General features: G+C 36.6%; 1 protein-coding gene across 4 annotated transcripts in view; it reads right to left on the reverse strand.

Moving 5' to 3' along the window:
* DDX60 (DExD/H-box helicase 60) overlaps positions 1–17601 on the reverse strand; it is a 110088-nt gene that overhangs the window by 46110 nt on the left and 46377 nt on the right. For all 4 annotated transcript variants that reach the window (XM_063664265.1, XM_054485748.2, XM_063664263.1 and 1 more), the window contains exons 15-24: positions 14394–14560; positions 13721–13879; positions 12306–12455; positions 11639–11758; positions 10409–10504; positions 7239–7354; positions 6225–6367; positions 5966–6075; positions 1091–1195; positions 410–538 (exon numbers count right to left, since the gene is read on the reverse strand). In XM_063664265.1, the coding sequence (XP_063520335.1) occupies positions 410–538; positions 1091–1195; positions 5966–6075; positions 6225–6367; positions 7239–7354; positions 10409–10504; positions 11639–11758; positions 12306–12455; positions 13721–13879; positions 14394–14560 (1295 nt within the window). The remainder of the gene's footprint in view (positions 1–409; positions 539–1090; positions 1196–5965; positions 6076–6224; positions 6368–7238; positions 7355–10408; positions 10505–11638; positions 11759–12305; positions 12456–13720; positions 13880–14393; positions 14561–17601) is intronic.

Consider the following 17601-nt stretch of genomic DNA (forward strand, 5'->3'; position numbering starts at 1 on the left):
TCCTACAGCTTGAAATAATAAGAAGAAAAGGACAATAAACTCCAAGTCAAAAAAGACAGAGGAGTAAAACAATCTTCTCAGAGACTGTTACTGTGAGTTCAATCTCTCTACTGCCAAAGTATCAACAATATCATCTCTATGGATAGTGAACCTTCTGTTCTTATCTGCTATGCCATTTAGAAGCAACCAGTAGCCTCTGGCACATGGTTTAGAAGACACTGAGGATGAGACAAAGACCAGTTTACTTTCTCTTTTTATTCTATCTCAGAATTACTAGACTTCATGTTCAACTTAAATTTCTAAAATAAAAATTGAGGATTAAAAAAAATCAGAAAATGGTATTAACTGAATGACATAACTCAGGAAAACAACAAAAATAAAGTTTGGCCAAAAAGTGTATGAAAATTACCTGCTCTATGTTGCCATTTTTAATCCAACTTGTTAATTCTGCCTTTAGACTCTCTTCATATTTTCTAGCATCCATCTTTTTAATGACTAATTTATTGTTAAAATGAATGAAGTTTTCTGGGCACAGTTCCTTGAAAACAAATATTACAAAATTAGGTACAATCATGCAAGAAAATCCAAAAGTATTTCTCAATTATATGCCTCATTAACAGCCTTACAAGTTTCTTGAGCACAGAGATGGTTAAACTTTTTATCACCACATGGCTTCTAATGCATAACGTTACTAGGATGGATGAGCTCTTCAAAAGAGAGGATACATAGCAAAACAAAGTAGAAGATGAAAACAAACAGCAATTGGGACTTAGAAGGGAAGCAAGTGTAATAAAAAGAAATATGAATCTAAGGTGTAAGAAGACTGAAATATAATAGTGTTCCAGAAGTTGCAGAAGTTGAAAAGATTTCAAAAAAAAAGAAGAAATATTCTCAGGAATTAAAATAAAATACAAATTAAAACCCATTAAAAAACAAACAGATAATGTTAGAAATATGAGAAGAGGCACTCTTATTGTAGGAAGAGTCAGCTAATAATTTTAAAAGATTAGATGCCAGTGATTAGAAAGGGTGACAGTTTGTCAATGTTATCATCCTCTATAATAGGATTAATTACATCATTATTATTTACCTGGGCCCGGGGCCAACTTTTCCAAATTTGAAACATGGCATCATATAGCTGGATGCTTTCTCGAGGTGAAAGGGTAAGATCAGGAGGGAATCCATACCTTTCAATCTGTTTAAAATAAAATTAAAATTTTTACTCTTTATTTTATTTTATGTCTTATCCTTTGCCTCTTAGTCACTATCATAACCCAAAGACACTGAAAGGCAATAAACTAAAATGTTCAAATGCCAATAGGTGCTAAATGCTAACAAATTCTATCAACACAGTTCCCTGAATCACTAAAGAGGAAAAAAAGCCAAAAGCCCACCAAAAAATTTTAATATTACTTCCTAAGACCTTTTCATTGTGCTAATTTTCTATGAACTGACTTCATAATTGAAATCAGAGTGATGGGAAGCTGAAAGATTTGTGGACTCAGTTTAGACAATACATAACCTCTACCTTACAGCTAACACAAAAATTGATGTAATTAAGAATGTGATTCTTTACTTTTATGTGTACCAAGCCAGGCTAAAACAGGAAAATCTTATTTGCTTAAGTTTCAAGATAAGAACTGGGTCAGCTTCAAGATAAAGGCTCTCACACCACCTTCAAGACTCCAAGAAACTTCTCCCAAAGGTCACTGACAGGTCTGCTTTAAGTCTTCAATGTATGCCATTCATTTTTTCCACAAATATTTTTAAGTGGAAATAAAAAATTCCTGTTCTCAAAAAGTTTCACTGTAGTATTTTCTACTGGTTTCAATCATTACTGCTACAAATCATTTGCATGTAGAAACATACTCTCTGAGATGTTAACAGGAATGTAGTATAGACTGAATGTTTGTCTTCCCCCAAAAATTACATATTGAAACCGAATCCCCAATGTGATGGTATCTAGAGGTAAATCCTTTCGGAGATGATTAGGTCATGAAGGACGAACCCTCATGAATGGGATTAATGCTGTTACAAAAGAGACCACAGAGATCTCCCCTGTCCCTTCTGCCATGTGAGGGCACAGCAAGAAGACAGCTATCTATGAACCAGAAAGCAGGCCCTCACAAGACACCAAATCTCCCAGTGCCTTGACCTTGGACTCCCCAGCCTCCAGAATTCTGAAAAATAAATCTTTGTTTCTGAAGCCTCTTAATTTGTGGTATTTTTGTTATAGAAGCCTGTTGAATGGGCTAAGACAGTATTCTTCAAAAAAGAAAAAGGAGGGAGAAATGATATATATTGTATCAAATAGGATTCTTTGGGATTTCTCACTGGAAGTGTTAAATCTCAAAGAAGTAAATATAGCATGCAAATTTATCCAAAATAATTTGACAATAGGGCACTTGCTTTCGTAAATAGCTATTAATACGTTATAAAATTCAGGTTTCAAATTTCGGGGCTAAAAAAGCCACTCCAAACACAATACGGCTGAAAAAAACTGGAGATGATGTTTGGTAGAATGGAAAGTACAGGAGAGTTTGAATCAGAAGATCTGGTTCTAATTGCACCTGTAAATGCTAGTTCCTCATCCATAATATGGGAATGAAAATACAATATTTTTACTTCCACCCTAAAGACTGTAGTGAGAGCAGACAAAATCAACATATGTTCTTCAAACCTTTAAAACTATAGAACGTAAAACAATTCCCAGAATCATCATTTAACATCTCAGTTGGAGTATTGAAAGATAGCTAAATGCTAAGGACTATATTATGTCAACATACTAAATAAAACAAAACACCTATTATTTTGTAATGTTGGCATCTTGCTCTCTTGTTAGGTATTACTTGAAAGTGGTTACTTATTCTACCTATCTAAAATAAAAACATACAATAAATCCAAGATTTATTATAATTTTAAAATATAAATCTTCTGTTTTTGATTGCTAGAATGCTTACGATTTCTTAAGTCTCTTAGCATTTTAGAGAGGTCTGAGTTTCCTCATTTCTAAAATGAAGGATAATTCTGCCTGTAACATAGATTTCCCTTATGAGAATTATATTAGATAACATATGTAACAGACCTAGTAAAATGCCTGGCATATGATTAATGCCACAGCCATCAATATGATTGACTAATTATCCCTTATAGTTCTTAATTTTTTAAATCAGTTTAACAGTCCTATGCCTAAATACTGGGGATCCAATTCAGTTGTTCTCCACTGCATAGTGACTAATGATCCTGCAAAAGTTGAGTGAGTCTAGGCAGAAAAATGGAGAGAAATAAAAGGTCATAGATTTGTATCATTCTTTATTTATAAACACAATAGTATTATACCATGATGCTATTTTTGTAAACCACATTGTCCCTAATGTCATAGGTGAGGGTAGGCATTGATCTATGCTGAGCAGAAACAGATAGACAGCAGTTCTCTCAAGGACTTCCTGGGGCTGATAGCTCTCCAGGAGTCAGCAGCTGTTCCTGTGTGGCATGAAAATTGGGCCAAAGGCCAAAAGACACTGTCCTTAGCCAGAAACAAGCCATGTATGGATTGAAGGCGATCCCTTACTATGGTTGGATTCAGACCAGCTCACTCGTCCTGCCCCACTCCTGAAATCATTTTTATACTACAACTATAGAGGAAAGAACCCAGGTGGATGGCCCTTCTTATGTTGCCACAGTTTATTATGTTTTTTTCTTGCCACTCCATTTTTTCATATTAATCTGAAATGGACTACACAAGACCAGGAATTATTTACTCAGTTGAAAGGTCTCCTTGGTTTTTATCACTGCTTCTTTAGGATATGTCCTATATAAACACATGCTATACACACAGCTGTCAAAACGGACTTACTAATACCTAAGTTTTATGTTCATCCTGCATTCCTGCCACAAAAGTCTAGACATCTTAAGAAGACTCATACAACAGCATGACCTTTGCAGAAGTCATCTGGGGTCACAGCACACTGTGGCAGTTCTATTGCTTTCCAGTTACTCCATTAATAGCTACTGAAAATAGAGGAAAGGCACTTGGACCAAAATGACAATTTCAGCAAGTACTCCAAACCACTATATTCATTGCTGCTTTAAGATAATCTGCCTTGAACCATCCTACACAGAATAATTTTTAAATACTATACTGTTTTTAAAATGCCAGGTAATGATGAAAATGTCAGATAACTCCTGGATATCATAAAGGAAAGAAGGGAGGGAAGGAGGGAAGGAGGGAAAGAAGGGAAGGGAAGGGAAAGGAAAGGAAGGGAAGGGAAGGGAAGGGAGAAAGAAAAATGAGAGAATAAAGTGCCTTTTATTCTTATATGTGGGTTATCATCCATATTCTAGGTTTGGAGTATGAGTTAAGTCACAAGAATTTTGTCCATATTTAGGTTTATTTAGAATTTGGATTGGGCCATTGTCACACAAGAGATAAGTTTCCATAACAAAATCCTATTAGAAAATTACCATCAGCCAGCTTGCTTTTAGAAGCCACCTTGTTTGAGGTTGCATCCTGGCCCCACCATTTACTTAATGATGCAACACTGAGTTAGTTAAGTTCTCTATGCCTCACTTTCCTCATTGTAAAGTGGGAATAGTATTAAGACATCTATCATAAAATTGTCGTAGTGGTTAAAAGAGGTTTAAAAACGTAGAATTTTTAGAACATGAAGTAAGTGCTCAATTTAGGTTAGCTGTTCTTATTTAACACACACTTAGTACCTTTTATATACATAGCAACTTGTTAGGAAATGAAGGACACACAATTTGTCTTCTAAGAGTTATTCTAGTAAGTAAAGACTATATGCATGTAAACAACTTAAGCAGTAAGCTCATCATGGCTGGTGTCGTATTAGAAACACAGACAAGGTATTATTGAGAGAAGAAAGATTACATCTAGCTAAGAAAGTCAGAGAAGAATTCAGAAAAGGTTTCACATTTGAAGAATTATGGAAGATGAACAAGATCTGAATGACTGGTATTTGGCATCCAGTTTGAAATATTCTAAGAGCAATATATAGCATGAGGGCTGCCAGGTAAGATATCCCCAGTGAATGAATGGAAAGGACATTGGGGCCAGGTCATTAGATGACCTTGGTTGTCAAGCTAAGGAGGTATGCATTTAGCTTTTTCCAAAAGAAAGCCAAAAGAGACTTGGAAAGATCAAAATTATCTTTAAAGAAAAGTTGAGAGTTACGTTGAATTATATTCATGTCAAATTATGTTGACTTTTGTGCTCTAAAAATTTTACATATTTTACCTCCTTTAATCATCACAACAATCTTATGATGGATGTCCTATTATGTTTAACATAACAGAATTTGGAATATATTTAAGGTTTTAGAAGGAAGACAAAACTATTGACTAATCATCACTTTGAAAGCCAAAGGAAGTTTAAATGGGCCATGTATGGGACTAGGATGAAAGAGGAAGAGAACTATGCAAGAAAAATTAAGAAATCTTTCCCCACTGACACCCCGGTGTCCCAGCTGAAATCTTCCTAAGACCTCCACCTTACTGTCTCACCACCAAAAAAATCATGTCGTGATTGCTACGTTAGTGAGAATGTCTTTTACCTGATTTTTCTATGTACTAGGGATTGTCCACATATAATTGCGTGGCTGCACTATGAGAAGAATTAGTGTCAGAGGGGTAGACAGACAGACATGGGCGCTGAGAAGAAGAAAAATTGCCAAAGAAAACATCCGAGAATAAATAAAATTAGCTAAAAATTCAGGTTAAATTTGTAGTGGTTTTTAATCTTTGTGTATTCAGGCATTGTTGAAGAACCAATGAGAATTAGAAAAAATACTCTTGTTATTTTTTAAATTAAGGTTAAAGTATCAGTTTCTGTAATTCTGTAATTCTATTCTATAATTCTGATAAATATCAATTAGGCAGCATTTATTTATAATACATACAAATATTTTATATTACTTAGAACAAATATAGCTAAAATATTACTTACGTGATCGGTTGTTAGTGCAGCACATGGGTGAAAATGATCAAAATGAATGTCACCATGTTTTATTGAACACACATGCTTCTCTAGATCATTGTACCTCTCTCCATAGAGCACTAAAAATGAAGAACAAGAATTTCCACATCAATGGAAACGTAATCACTGAAATAAATTTAAAGTAAACGGCATCAAGATCAAGGCAATGGTAGATTTTTTTTAAATAATAAAGTAAAAGGCAAACTTTATATAAATATATCAAACATACCAAGTCTAACTTTATACGATTGTTTTACTTGCAAGAAGTCTTTGGGAAAGCCGGCATGACGACCCACATGTCTTTTAGAAGCGGTATTATTTTCAATTATTTTGTCTTCTTGTTTCCAGTACCATTTTACCAATTGTAGCCACCTTAAAAAATAAACGTACATATTATTTAGGCAGAACATGGAACTACTTCATGTGAAATTAAGTAGTTTAAGTAAAGACAATTTCGTCTTCCTTATAAAGTGTGCTTAGGGGAATAGACTCAGAAGCCAGACTACCTGAAATTAAATCCCAACCTTCTTAGTAATAGCTGTGTCTCTTGGTTGAATAACTTCATCTTTCTGTACATAGTTTTCCACATTTTAAAATGGAAATATGGTAGTCATATTGGAACTGTGACTATTTAATAGTAGTAATGGAAGTAAGCATAAATCATAAGGGTTGCTGGGCATTTAAAATAAATTAATACATGTAAAGCACTTAGAACAGTACTGGGCACATAGGAGGTATTATAGGATTGTTATTAGTAAATAAATAAATATTATTGTAAAGTAAAAAAAATTATTAGTAGTAGGCAAAAATCAAGCCCAATGACAAGATAAAATGGGGCTTTCAACTAATAAGAATTTGCTATCTTTCTAAACATCTCTATAAAGTGGGAAAATGGACCACAGGACCCATGGCTGAGTGTGTTGTTATATCGTTTTATTTTTTATTTCTTGGTGAATGACAAAAAAAGAAACAAAAACATATCTTTTCTGACGAATCATTTTTGGGATGGGGGAAATTTCCTACTCAATTGCAGATCTGGGTGGGGAAGTCCTTGATTTGTAGAGGGTGGGTTTCCTCAACAATGGCCAGGAGGTGTAGAGATATGCAGTTTCTTGAAGATCCAGAAATAAACTAATAAATTCACTAGAAACTTATGAAACTCCTCAGAACCCATAGAGAAATTATGAAATTCAAACATTCAAAATAGATAAACACTCTGTCCAAATTGGAACTTAATGCCTACTCGGTGAGATGTTCAGGATTACTTATGGTAGCTGAAAGAGCCAAAAAGGGACATCGGATCATGACAAGGAGATGTTCCCAGATTTCTGCTCCAATTTCTCCACCAAGACAATGAACCTATTAAAGAAAAAAAAAATCTCAACTGAAAAGTTGATTTAAAAATAGCAAATGAAAGTAAGACTTGGAATCTTGAAATTGTCACGCATGCCTTCCCATCGCCTTTAAGTGACCATGCCAAGTTTAAAGAAATATTAAAAATCCTCACAACCAATTCACCAACAATTCGGCTTTACTTTACTTTCAAAAATTTCTTTGAACTCAATGCATTTCTCTTCATGTCTACCGCCAACCTAGCTACTCTCATATCTCAGCAGCGCTACCACAATATCCACTTGACTACTATACTTAGCCTCCCTATCTGCCCTTAAATTCTTCACATCACAGCCAAAATAAAAATGTTGGCCGGGCGCAGTGGCTCACGCCTGTAATCCCAGCACTTTGGGAGGCCGAGGCAGGCGGATCACGAGGTCAGGAGATCGAGACCATCCTCGCTAACACAGTGAAACCCCGTCTCTACTACAAATACAAAAAAATTAGCCGGGCGTGGTGGTGGGTGCCTGTAGTCCCTACTTGGGAGGCTGAGGCAGGAGAATGGCGTGAACCCAGAAGGCGGAGCTTGCAGTGAGCTGAGATCGCGCCACTGGGCCCAGCCTGGGCAACAGAGCGAGGTTCCGTCTCAAAAAAAAAAAAAAAAAAAAGTTTAAAAAGATAAACTATATCAAGTCATGTCACTAAATAAATTGCTTTAATATCTTCCCTTTGCATGTGAAATAAAATATAAACTCCTTAATGGGATGTATAATGTCTGGCATCATTTGGCCGCTGCTGCCTCTCTGGCTTTATCTCAATCCACTCTCTCCACCTTTACTATGGTCCAGAAAGAATGACCTTTTCTTTGTTCCTTGAACTCACCCTTCCCACCCAAGAGCTTTCACATGTATTATTCCCTCTGCTTAAAATACTCTTACCCTCTCTTATTCAAATGGTAGAGTTCAGCTCAATGCCAATCCATAAAAAAGACTTTTCTGACCACCTATTCCAGAGTTGCCTCCTCCTGACACTCTGCCAGGACTGCAGTCATGACAGCCTGGTCTCTCCCTTCACAGTTTGTACCAAAGTGGGCTGGCATCATCATTTGTGAGCTCACTTGTTTATTTCCTCTTTCTTGATTAAACTGCTGTCAGCTCCAGTGTCTAATAGATAAGGCATTAAGTAAACTGTAACCTTAGACCTGAATATTCTATTCCTAGCCACTGACACAAAGCCTAGCACTGAGGAGGCACTCCTTAAATATCCGCTGAGTAAATGAATGGATGAGCAAATCAAACTAGATTTAGAAAAGAGTCTCAAATGTGGTCTTCATTTAACAAAGTATGAGACCTGACAAGCAACTGAAAAAGACTTACTATCAAAGTCAAATTATATATCTATTAGAATATGCATACCCACTGCCCATCTGGGCTTGTCCTGGTGAGATAAAATACCACTCCATCAAATATTGACCTTATGCTTTGCACTAGATAGCACTTTTCCCTGATTCTGCCAGAATAGATGTTAGCCTTTAAAACCTTTCGGTTTTATCCCTTACACAAAATTTGAAAACCTGAAATAGCCAAAGTCATATCGTCATATCACTTCAGAGTTTTGAGATGAGATTTTAATTCAAAGTTCTAGATTTCATAGACAAAGTTGTTGGATTTTTGAAAACAAGAATATTCCAGACCTTCATGATGCAATATGAGATTAACCAAAAATAAATATAATAAATCAGTATCAAACAAATCCAAAGCACAGCCTATTTGGTACCTCCAAGTTTATAGCAAGGAAAACGTAAGTTACAGAGATTTGTTAAACTTTTCCCCTTTGAATGTAAAATTCCACAGAGTCAAAGAATATATCTTTCTATCGTGTTTTAAATCTCTTTTAATAAATATTCCCCCTTTTTTTTCTTTCTTTCTTTTTTTGAGATGGAGTTTCGCTCTGGTACCAGGCTGGAGTGCAGTGGTACGATCTTGGCTCACTGCCCACCTCCTGGGTTCAAGTGGTTCTCCTGCCTCAGCCTCCTGAGTAGCTGAGATTACAGGCACCTGCCACCATACCCAGCTAATTTTTGTATTTTTAGTAGAGATGGGGTTTCACCATGTTGGCCAGGCTGGCCTCAAACTCCTGACCTCAGGCAATCTGCCCGCCTCAGCTTCCCACAGTCCTGGGATTACAGGTGTGAGCCACCGCGCCTGACCAATAAATATTCCTAATAATGCTGCAATATAGCTTTGCTAAGTATCTTCCATTTGCCCCAATAAATCGCTATAAATCTACATTGTTTTTTATTCTGCTCTCTCTTCCCAGGGAAGCTGACCTATAGGTACTTTGTCAAAAGGACTCTTATGATTTCTGGTTCCACTGGGTTTGGCCTATGGAGGGCCTTGGCCATAGATCAGAAGAAGTGGGGAGACTGAGGCTGAGGTCATTTTTCCACCATTGGCTCCTTTCCTGCAAAGCTACCTTGAATCAGCTATGTTCCTCACAATATGGCCAACACAATTGGAATCTCCTTTTGAGTTTCCATAAATGCTTCCACGCCTTGCCGCTTTAAGCCGAGGGGTAAACTACTAGCTCTAGATTACTGCACTAACCCTTATGGATTCCCTCACATACACCTTTGAAAAATACCCTTCTTGAATTATTGCATTTCAAGAATGTCATTTAATTATCTGTTGGGATCATGACTGATAAAACTTATGTAATTGACATCATTGTTAGAGCCAAAAATTATTTATTTTATAGGTCAAAGATTGGATTGAAATCTCTGTCCAGGGAAACTTGTACCAGGATGGTTGAATTCTATTTCCCCTGAAACAGTTGTCAATGAAAGATTCCACTCCCATACAGAACTCTGCAGGGTGGATCTTTTTACCCTATTGAGTCACAACAGGAAAAGGAAGCCAAAAATCTGTAATTCCCAGGAAAAAATCACTCAGAAAAAAAAAAAGGGAGGCCTTCTCAATCTGAACTCCATCCAATGGGACAGATGTCCTGAAACACCAAATATCTTCATTGCTGTGCAAATGTGCAGTAGGAAATTAAGCAAAGAAAGAACACCAAACCTACCTCATCAAATATAACATATCTGATCCTTTTCACCCAGTTTTGGCGATGAGGAGCAAGCAGCAGAATTTCAAAGCAGGCAGGCACTGTAATAAGTACCTACAAAGAATAATATTGTGTGAAGTAACATTTTGAGCACTTACTATGTGTTGACATAGTTACAGGAATATGTAAGATAGACTTATGAGTCCTGAATGTACCTGCTGATAATTGGCATATAACATTGCTTCTGAGAATTCAGGGTTTCATCAAAACTGTGCCATATTCATTGGAACCATATGAAACTGAAATTTTGGTAGGCCAAAAATGGTAGAAAATCATATTTGAAGTTTACATCCTTGTTTATGAGCATTCAGGGTTTAAAAATAGAAATTATTCATTGTCACAAGTTTCATTCTTTAAAACCTGACACTGACATGAGTTTGGATTGAAAGATGTTTATTAAGAATCAGCTAGTGAAAAGAGCAGGGAAGCAGGCATGAGCAGAGAGGGAAGCCTAACTGCAAGGCAGGCCTTATGGAGCCTCAGCCAACCCAGCTCACAGTTCTGGAGTAAGGACTGCTGTCAGAGTTGTTCCACATCGAGCCACAGCAGCCCGCTGTTCATACTTCTACTTAGCTCAGTTGCAGGGTATAGACTGTGGAGGCAGAACTGGAGGAGCTGACAGCTGGCATCTATCTTAACCACACTCCCCACATCAAGTCCTTCTTTGAAAGGCAATCTGGGTAGAACATCTCCATGTCTACCATGCAATCTTCTATAATCATGTGTTCATTCTTATTTAGTCTTAATTGTTGATCTGTGAGTTCATAAGGGTGAAAACTGTTTATGATTTAACACCAGGTATACGATCCATAATACATTTTCTAAATCATGAGTATCCTTAATAGATACTTATGAAGAAAAAGTGATTGATGTAAAGTTGAGGTTTGTTAATTTTCTACAACATAGCATTCTTCAGATCATTCTGAATCCCTTTACAAACCAAGACAATGCAATAAAATATAAATTAAATCAGAAATCCAAAGGTCAGTGTCCTTAGAGAAAGATGAGTTCTAGTTCTCACTCTTTGAAATGTAACAATATTACATTTTTTCTAAAAGTATTTTGTCTTTCATAAATTCAAAGAAATTATTTTCACAAGCCTTGTGAAGATGTTGAATTTCTAGTCAAAGAGACATACAAGTACAGTTATATAATTTGATAACACACTTATTAATTAAAATACCCTACCTGACAGTTTAAGGCGTCATGACGATACTCCCTGGTGAAAACACCACAGAGAGCTTCACCACTTGGCAGATGTTTCGTAAAACGATTCTGAACAGTCGCTGCCACTTGGTTAACAAGGGCCTGATTGACAAAGAAAAAGATCCGTTAGTCACATAATACAGAGAGGTGAAATATCAGAGGACAACAAGAACTGTCTAAAAGTGTATCCTGCTTTCAGTGCAGAAAGCTTACTAACCCCTTTCATCAACCCACTACTCTAAACACACTAACATATTCTCTTTGAGGTAGCTGACTCAGCATACAAACCTCATTGATAAACCTCAACCTAAAGTAAAATGGAATTTAAAAAGTATTCATCAGAAGAAAAAACAGAAAATGTTGCCTATACATCAGAAAAAAAATTGTGTCTCCTCTATTTGGTGACTTTCCCCTGATATCTAAAGTTTGAATATGTATATGTTATTTTATGTATATGTTTGTGTGTGTGTGTATGTATGTGTATATGTATATGTATATGTACATGTATGTTATTTTAGCTTCAGACACTGGAACAACAAAATGCAGGTTAAAAAATAAAGTGAACTAGATCTACCATGTGACCATGTTCATTATTTTTAAATAGTAGGTTCAGGAATGAAAGAGAATATTACAGTCACTTGAGCACTACCTTTGTGGGTGCAACGTACACGACCACCCCGTCATCGCTCTCCTTCAGCACTTTCTCCATACAGTAGTAGGAGGCATAGGTTTTGCCTGAGGACGTTGGGGCAACAATCACTGCTGACTCATTCTTATCCACAACATCAAGGAGCTCTCGCTGCAGGGTGCAGAGTACCATTCGTGTCAAGAAAGTGAACCGTATGTTACCAAAACAAAGACAGTATTTATAGACTTCCAATACGATTTTCTGAACCTCAAAGGATCTGTAGGTACATCTGAAGGTCTCATGTCATTCTCTCAAAAGAGATCATTTTTATGCTTTTGAACATCTGTAAGGTGGGTTTTATGTGTGAAAAATGGAGAGGATGTCTGAACAAAATATCTTATTATTGAGAAAACATCTTGTAATTATTTGCTATTTACTAAGTGCGGCTGAGAAACTAAGTTCTAAGAAAGAGACAATATGTATATTACTGATGGTGAAAAAAATATCTGAGGAGAAGAAACAAGAAACATTCTTAATTTTACTACTGATCTTCTACTTTCTACATAGAAGAATGCCAGGATGAGAGAGCTCCATCCCTTCAGCCGAAGAATGTTGACTAGCCGAAGAATGATAATAAGTCTATGTAATAGGTAGAAGGTGGGAAAACAACTCAAAACCCCAACCGGTCCACTCCTGGCCACACCTCAGCGTGAACTGGGCATAAGAAGAGTTACAATGTGAATGAAATTAATGGAGAGCATTAATTACTGCCTCTAGTCCTACACTGAAGCAAGGAACCGGTTTTCCTATTCATGAAAAGGCGCCATGCATTTTTTAACCTACCCCACCATCATAAGAAAGATTCTGAAGGGGGCAGTCTATTAGACTGAAGCTATAAAACTGCATTTCTGTAGGCAAACATGTTCAATTTATCAGCAAGTTGGTATGGTTCAATGCATGTAGAAATGCATCCTTTTCTTCTAAATTTTATATCCCTCAATATTAATTTTATGTACATTTTTAGAATAGCTACTATGGTGACAGATGCAATGTGTAAATATCTAAACAATTGTCCCTACTATTTAAACTATCCAAATTTCTCTATGCATTTTATATATTTACATATGAAATCCTATTGACACAGGGAAAACCTGGAGGCTGCTCCATGATGATACAGCTGGATGACACTGAGATAACATCAGAGCTAAACATATGAATCCATTAATGTACCTCCAAGGAAATGGTCTGTATAATAAAAGAAAATCTCACTTTCTTTAATTGGGGAAAACATAGTCCACATTTGACATTTTCAATAACAAAGTATCTTTAAATGACATCAACATCAAATATAATATGTAGAGCCACAATAATGGGAAACCTCTGAGATCACATATAATAAGAAAATACAGTAATTTTTGCTTCATTTGCAGTATTACCTGCCATGTGTCGGGAATAAAATCCTGGACCCTGGGATCTGGGTCTTTTCTCTCATCTCGTATCAAATAATGGCCCATGTATTGCAGTTGGAACCGAGCTGGCCCAATGCCAACTGAATATTTATTCCTTTTCTTCACTTTTACATCATTTTCTGCATTCTGCATTATTTTAAAAGTCCGTTTTGAAAATGACATTGAATTAGAATATCATTTAAATAAGTAAAACATTTACTACTGAGCACTTTCTATGTGAAAAGCATTTTACCACCTTTTAAATTTAAATTTTTTAAATCATTGCCTTAACTAGAAAAAATTAGTAGACATCAAGATTTTCAAATATACATCATGACATTTGTGGCTACAACCTGATATATTTAAAGACAATTGAATAATCACACTATAGTTTTGAGATGTTTTGCTAGAATTAAGTGCAGGGTTAGTTTTAAAGGATCTGCAGAGATTATCTGGCATTTAATCTGTTTGTCCAGGTAAGCATTTGTACAAATTTTCTAATTATGCATTACTTCAAGATTGGGCAGTTGGGTTACTACTAATAACAGTATTTTCAGTAAAAAAAAAAAAAAAAATCTGGAAGAGATGACTATCTTTGCAAAACACTTTATGTATATCTGATAATTACCCTGTTGAAATTAAGCTATTCTGATAATATTACCTGGGTTGGATGTAAAGAACTTGCCAACTCATCAAATCCTAAATACTTAAGGCATCTGGCTATGAGCTGCCGATCATCTTCTTGTAAAAGTTCTGAGTATTTTTCCATCAAGGAGTGGATCCTTTTCATCATTTGAACAGCTATACTTAAATCTTTCATGGTTTTACCTTGGTAAAGAATAAACAATAAAATTGTTATAAAGACCATCAAAAATAATTCATTTGATTATCCAAGATTAATCATCTAGATGGCCTCAGTATCTTACTTGGCATTAGTGGAGGTTTTGGAGTAGAAAGGACCAAATAAAGTAAAATTGAAGTACAACTATCCACACTTCATCATCTCTGTGGATTATTGAGATGTAGCTATATCAGTGTTGGGAAAAAAATTGTAGTTCATAATAGAAATAAGATAAAAAAAGCTCAAGTTTGTAAAAGTTTAGGAAGAATAACAAATATTTTCTCCATCTTTTATTTTCATATGTGCTCTACTATGTTCAAAGAAAAATATCTTTATGACTTGAAATATCTGGTTAAAACCTTAGCAACATTTATTGAGTCCTATGGTTGACCACAGATACGTATTTGGTGTAATCATTGGAGCCCTTCAATTCAATCCACCTCTTCCAACTGTCACATTCTAGATGTTGCTAATCTCTCTCCATTGCTTTATATTCATACATATCCTTTTTGTTCCTCTGCTCTGCTAATTATTTCATACTTATTACGTCAGGGTTTCTTCTAATCAATCATCTATATTTCACCTATTTAACAATATTCAGTAGGTGTCTACTGAATACAGTAAGAGGCTACAAAGGAAATGTAATACAGTTCATACTGATTGTTATGCACTGTTTTTCTAAGTGAGCAGTTCACTTAGAAAAACAGTGCATAACACTTGATCATTCCCAATTAAGCAGCAGAAACAATAGGAGGTTGCTGGAGAGAATAGGTCAGGGTGTTGGAGAGAACATAGAGGTCATGTGTTAAATGGATCAAAGTGTGGAGATGCTCAAAACTGACAGATCAACTAGGTTTGCTCAGAAGAACTGTCAGTTTGGAGGTATTATGGAACAAGATCATTTCACTTGTGAATTTACACATCTTGATGTGATCCTATATCACCTGTATCTTCCTCTTTCTGCCTCTTTTCTTTTTTACTACCTGCTATGGAAATTGTAAAGAAGAGCACATGGTATCCACAGCAGCTTTGGAAGAACTCAGCATGCCACGGAAGCATGAATACAGTGTTACCCAAAAAGGAAATGTTTACTCATTGGTCTCAAAGGTGAATGACAGATTCTTCCTGGGTGCCTCATCGTTTTTGTTGGTTTCCTTAACCATGCCCACAACTTTATAAGTTGTTCCTTTTGCACCCGTCTTTGAAGGTGCTTATGGATGTGCTATATATTTGCCCTTGGGACCCTCTCTGAGATTTCATTGCTTATTGATAAAATACAAAATTGTCCTTTTATTGGTGGTATCAGGGATCTGAGCTAAACCGTGGTTCAAAACGGTTAAATGAAAATTCCAGGCCAGGCACGGTGGCTCACGCCTATAATCACAGCACTTTGGGAGGCCGAGGCGGGCAGATCATGAGGTCAGGAGATCGAGACCATCCTGGCTAATATGGTGAAACCCCATCTCTACTAAAAATACAAAAAATTAGCTGGGTGCAGTAGCGGGCGCCTGTAGTCCCAGCTACTCAGGAGGCTGAGGCAGGAGAATGGCGTGAACCCAGGAGGCGGAGCTTGCAGTGAGCCGAGATAGTGCCACTGCACTCCAGCCTGGGCGAAAGAGCAAGACTCCGTCTCAAAAAAAAAAAAAAAAAAAGAAAAGAAAAAAAAATTCCAGAAATACATAAATCATATGTTTTTAAATTGCACACCATTTTGAGTTGTGTGATGAAATCTCGCACCATCTCACTTCATCCTGCTCAGGACATGAATCCTTCCTTTGTCCCCCATGTTCACACTGTAGACACCACCTTCCCATTAGTCACTTAGTAGCCACCTTGATGATCAGATTGACTGCATTGATGCCTCAGTGTTGGTATTCAAATAATCCTTCTTTTACTTAATAATGGCCCCAAACTGTAAAATACGTGATGTTGGCAATTCAGATATGCCAAAAAGAAGCCATAAAGTGCTTTCTTTAAGTGAAAACGTGAAAGTTCTTGACTTAATAAGTGAAGAAAAACTCATATGCTGAGGTTGCTAAGATCTACAGTCAGAAACAATCTTTTAACCATGAAGTTGTGAAGAAGAAAAAAGAAATCTGTGCTAGTTTTGTTGTTGCACCTCAAATGGCAAAAATTTTGGACACAGTGTTTGATAAGTGCTTAGTTAAGATAGGTGGAAGACATGAATAGAAAATATTTTCCAGGTGATGGAAACATGTTGCACCTGAAAGCATTGAATCTGTATGAAGACTTCAACAAGGCATCCTCCGAAATGAGTGACAATGACCCATTTTCTTCAAATATAGGATGGTTACACAAATTCAGGAATAGGTTCGGACTGAAAAATATAAAAAATGCTGAAGCGGGCCAGGCTCAGTGGCTCATGCCTGTAATCCCAGCAATTTGAAAAGCTAAGGTGGGCAGATCATGACGTCAAGAGATCGATGATCCTGGCCAACATGCCAACATGGTGAAATCCCATCTCTAGTAAAAATCCAAAAATTAGCTGGGCATGGTGGCGTGAGCATGTAGTCCCAGATACTCGGGAGGCTGAGGCAGCAGAATCGCTTGGACCCAGGAGGCGGAGGTTGCAGTGAGCAAGATCACGCCACTGCACTCCAGTCTGGTGACAGAGCAAGGCTCCGTCTCAAAAACAAAACAAAACAAAACAAAAAAACTAGACTGAAGAGGCTCCATCTGCCAATGAAGAAGCTGCTGCCACATTTCTGGCAGAGTTGAAGAAGCTGGTTAGAAAGAAAGGATACCATCCAAAGCAAGGTTTTAATTGTGATGAAACCAGGCTCTTCTGGAAGAAGATGCCCAATAGAACCTACATTCATAAAAGTCCAAAGGAGGCACCAAGACATAAAACATGGAAGGACAGATTAACCCTGGTACTAGGTGGCAATGCTGCAGTGCATATAATAAAGACAGGCATAATAGCATACAGACTGAAGAAGCCATACACTCTCAAAAACAAAAGCAAAAATTATCTTCTTGTGTTCCGGCAACATAATCAGAAAGTGTG

Source organism: Pongo pygmaeus, chromosome 3, assembly GCF_028885625.2.
Source record: "Pongo pygmaeus isolate AG05252 chromosome 3, NHGRI_mPonPyg2-v2.0_pri, whole genome shotgun sequence".
NCBI classification, from domain to species: Eukaryota; Metazoa; Chordata; class Mammalia; order Primates; family Hominidae; genus Pongo; species Pongo pygmaeus.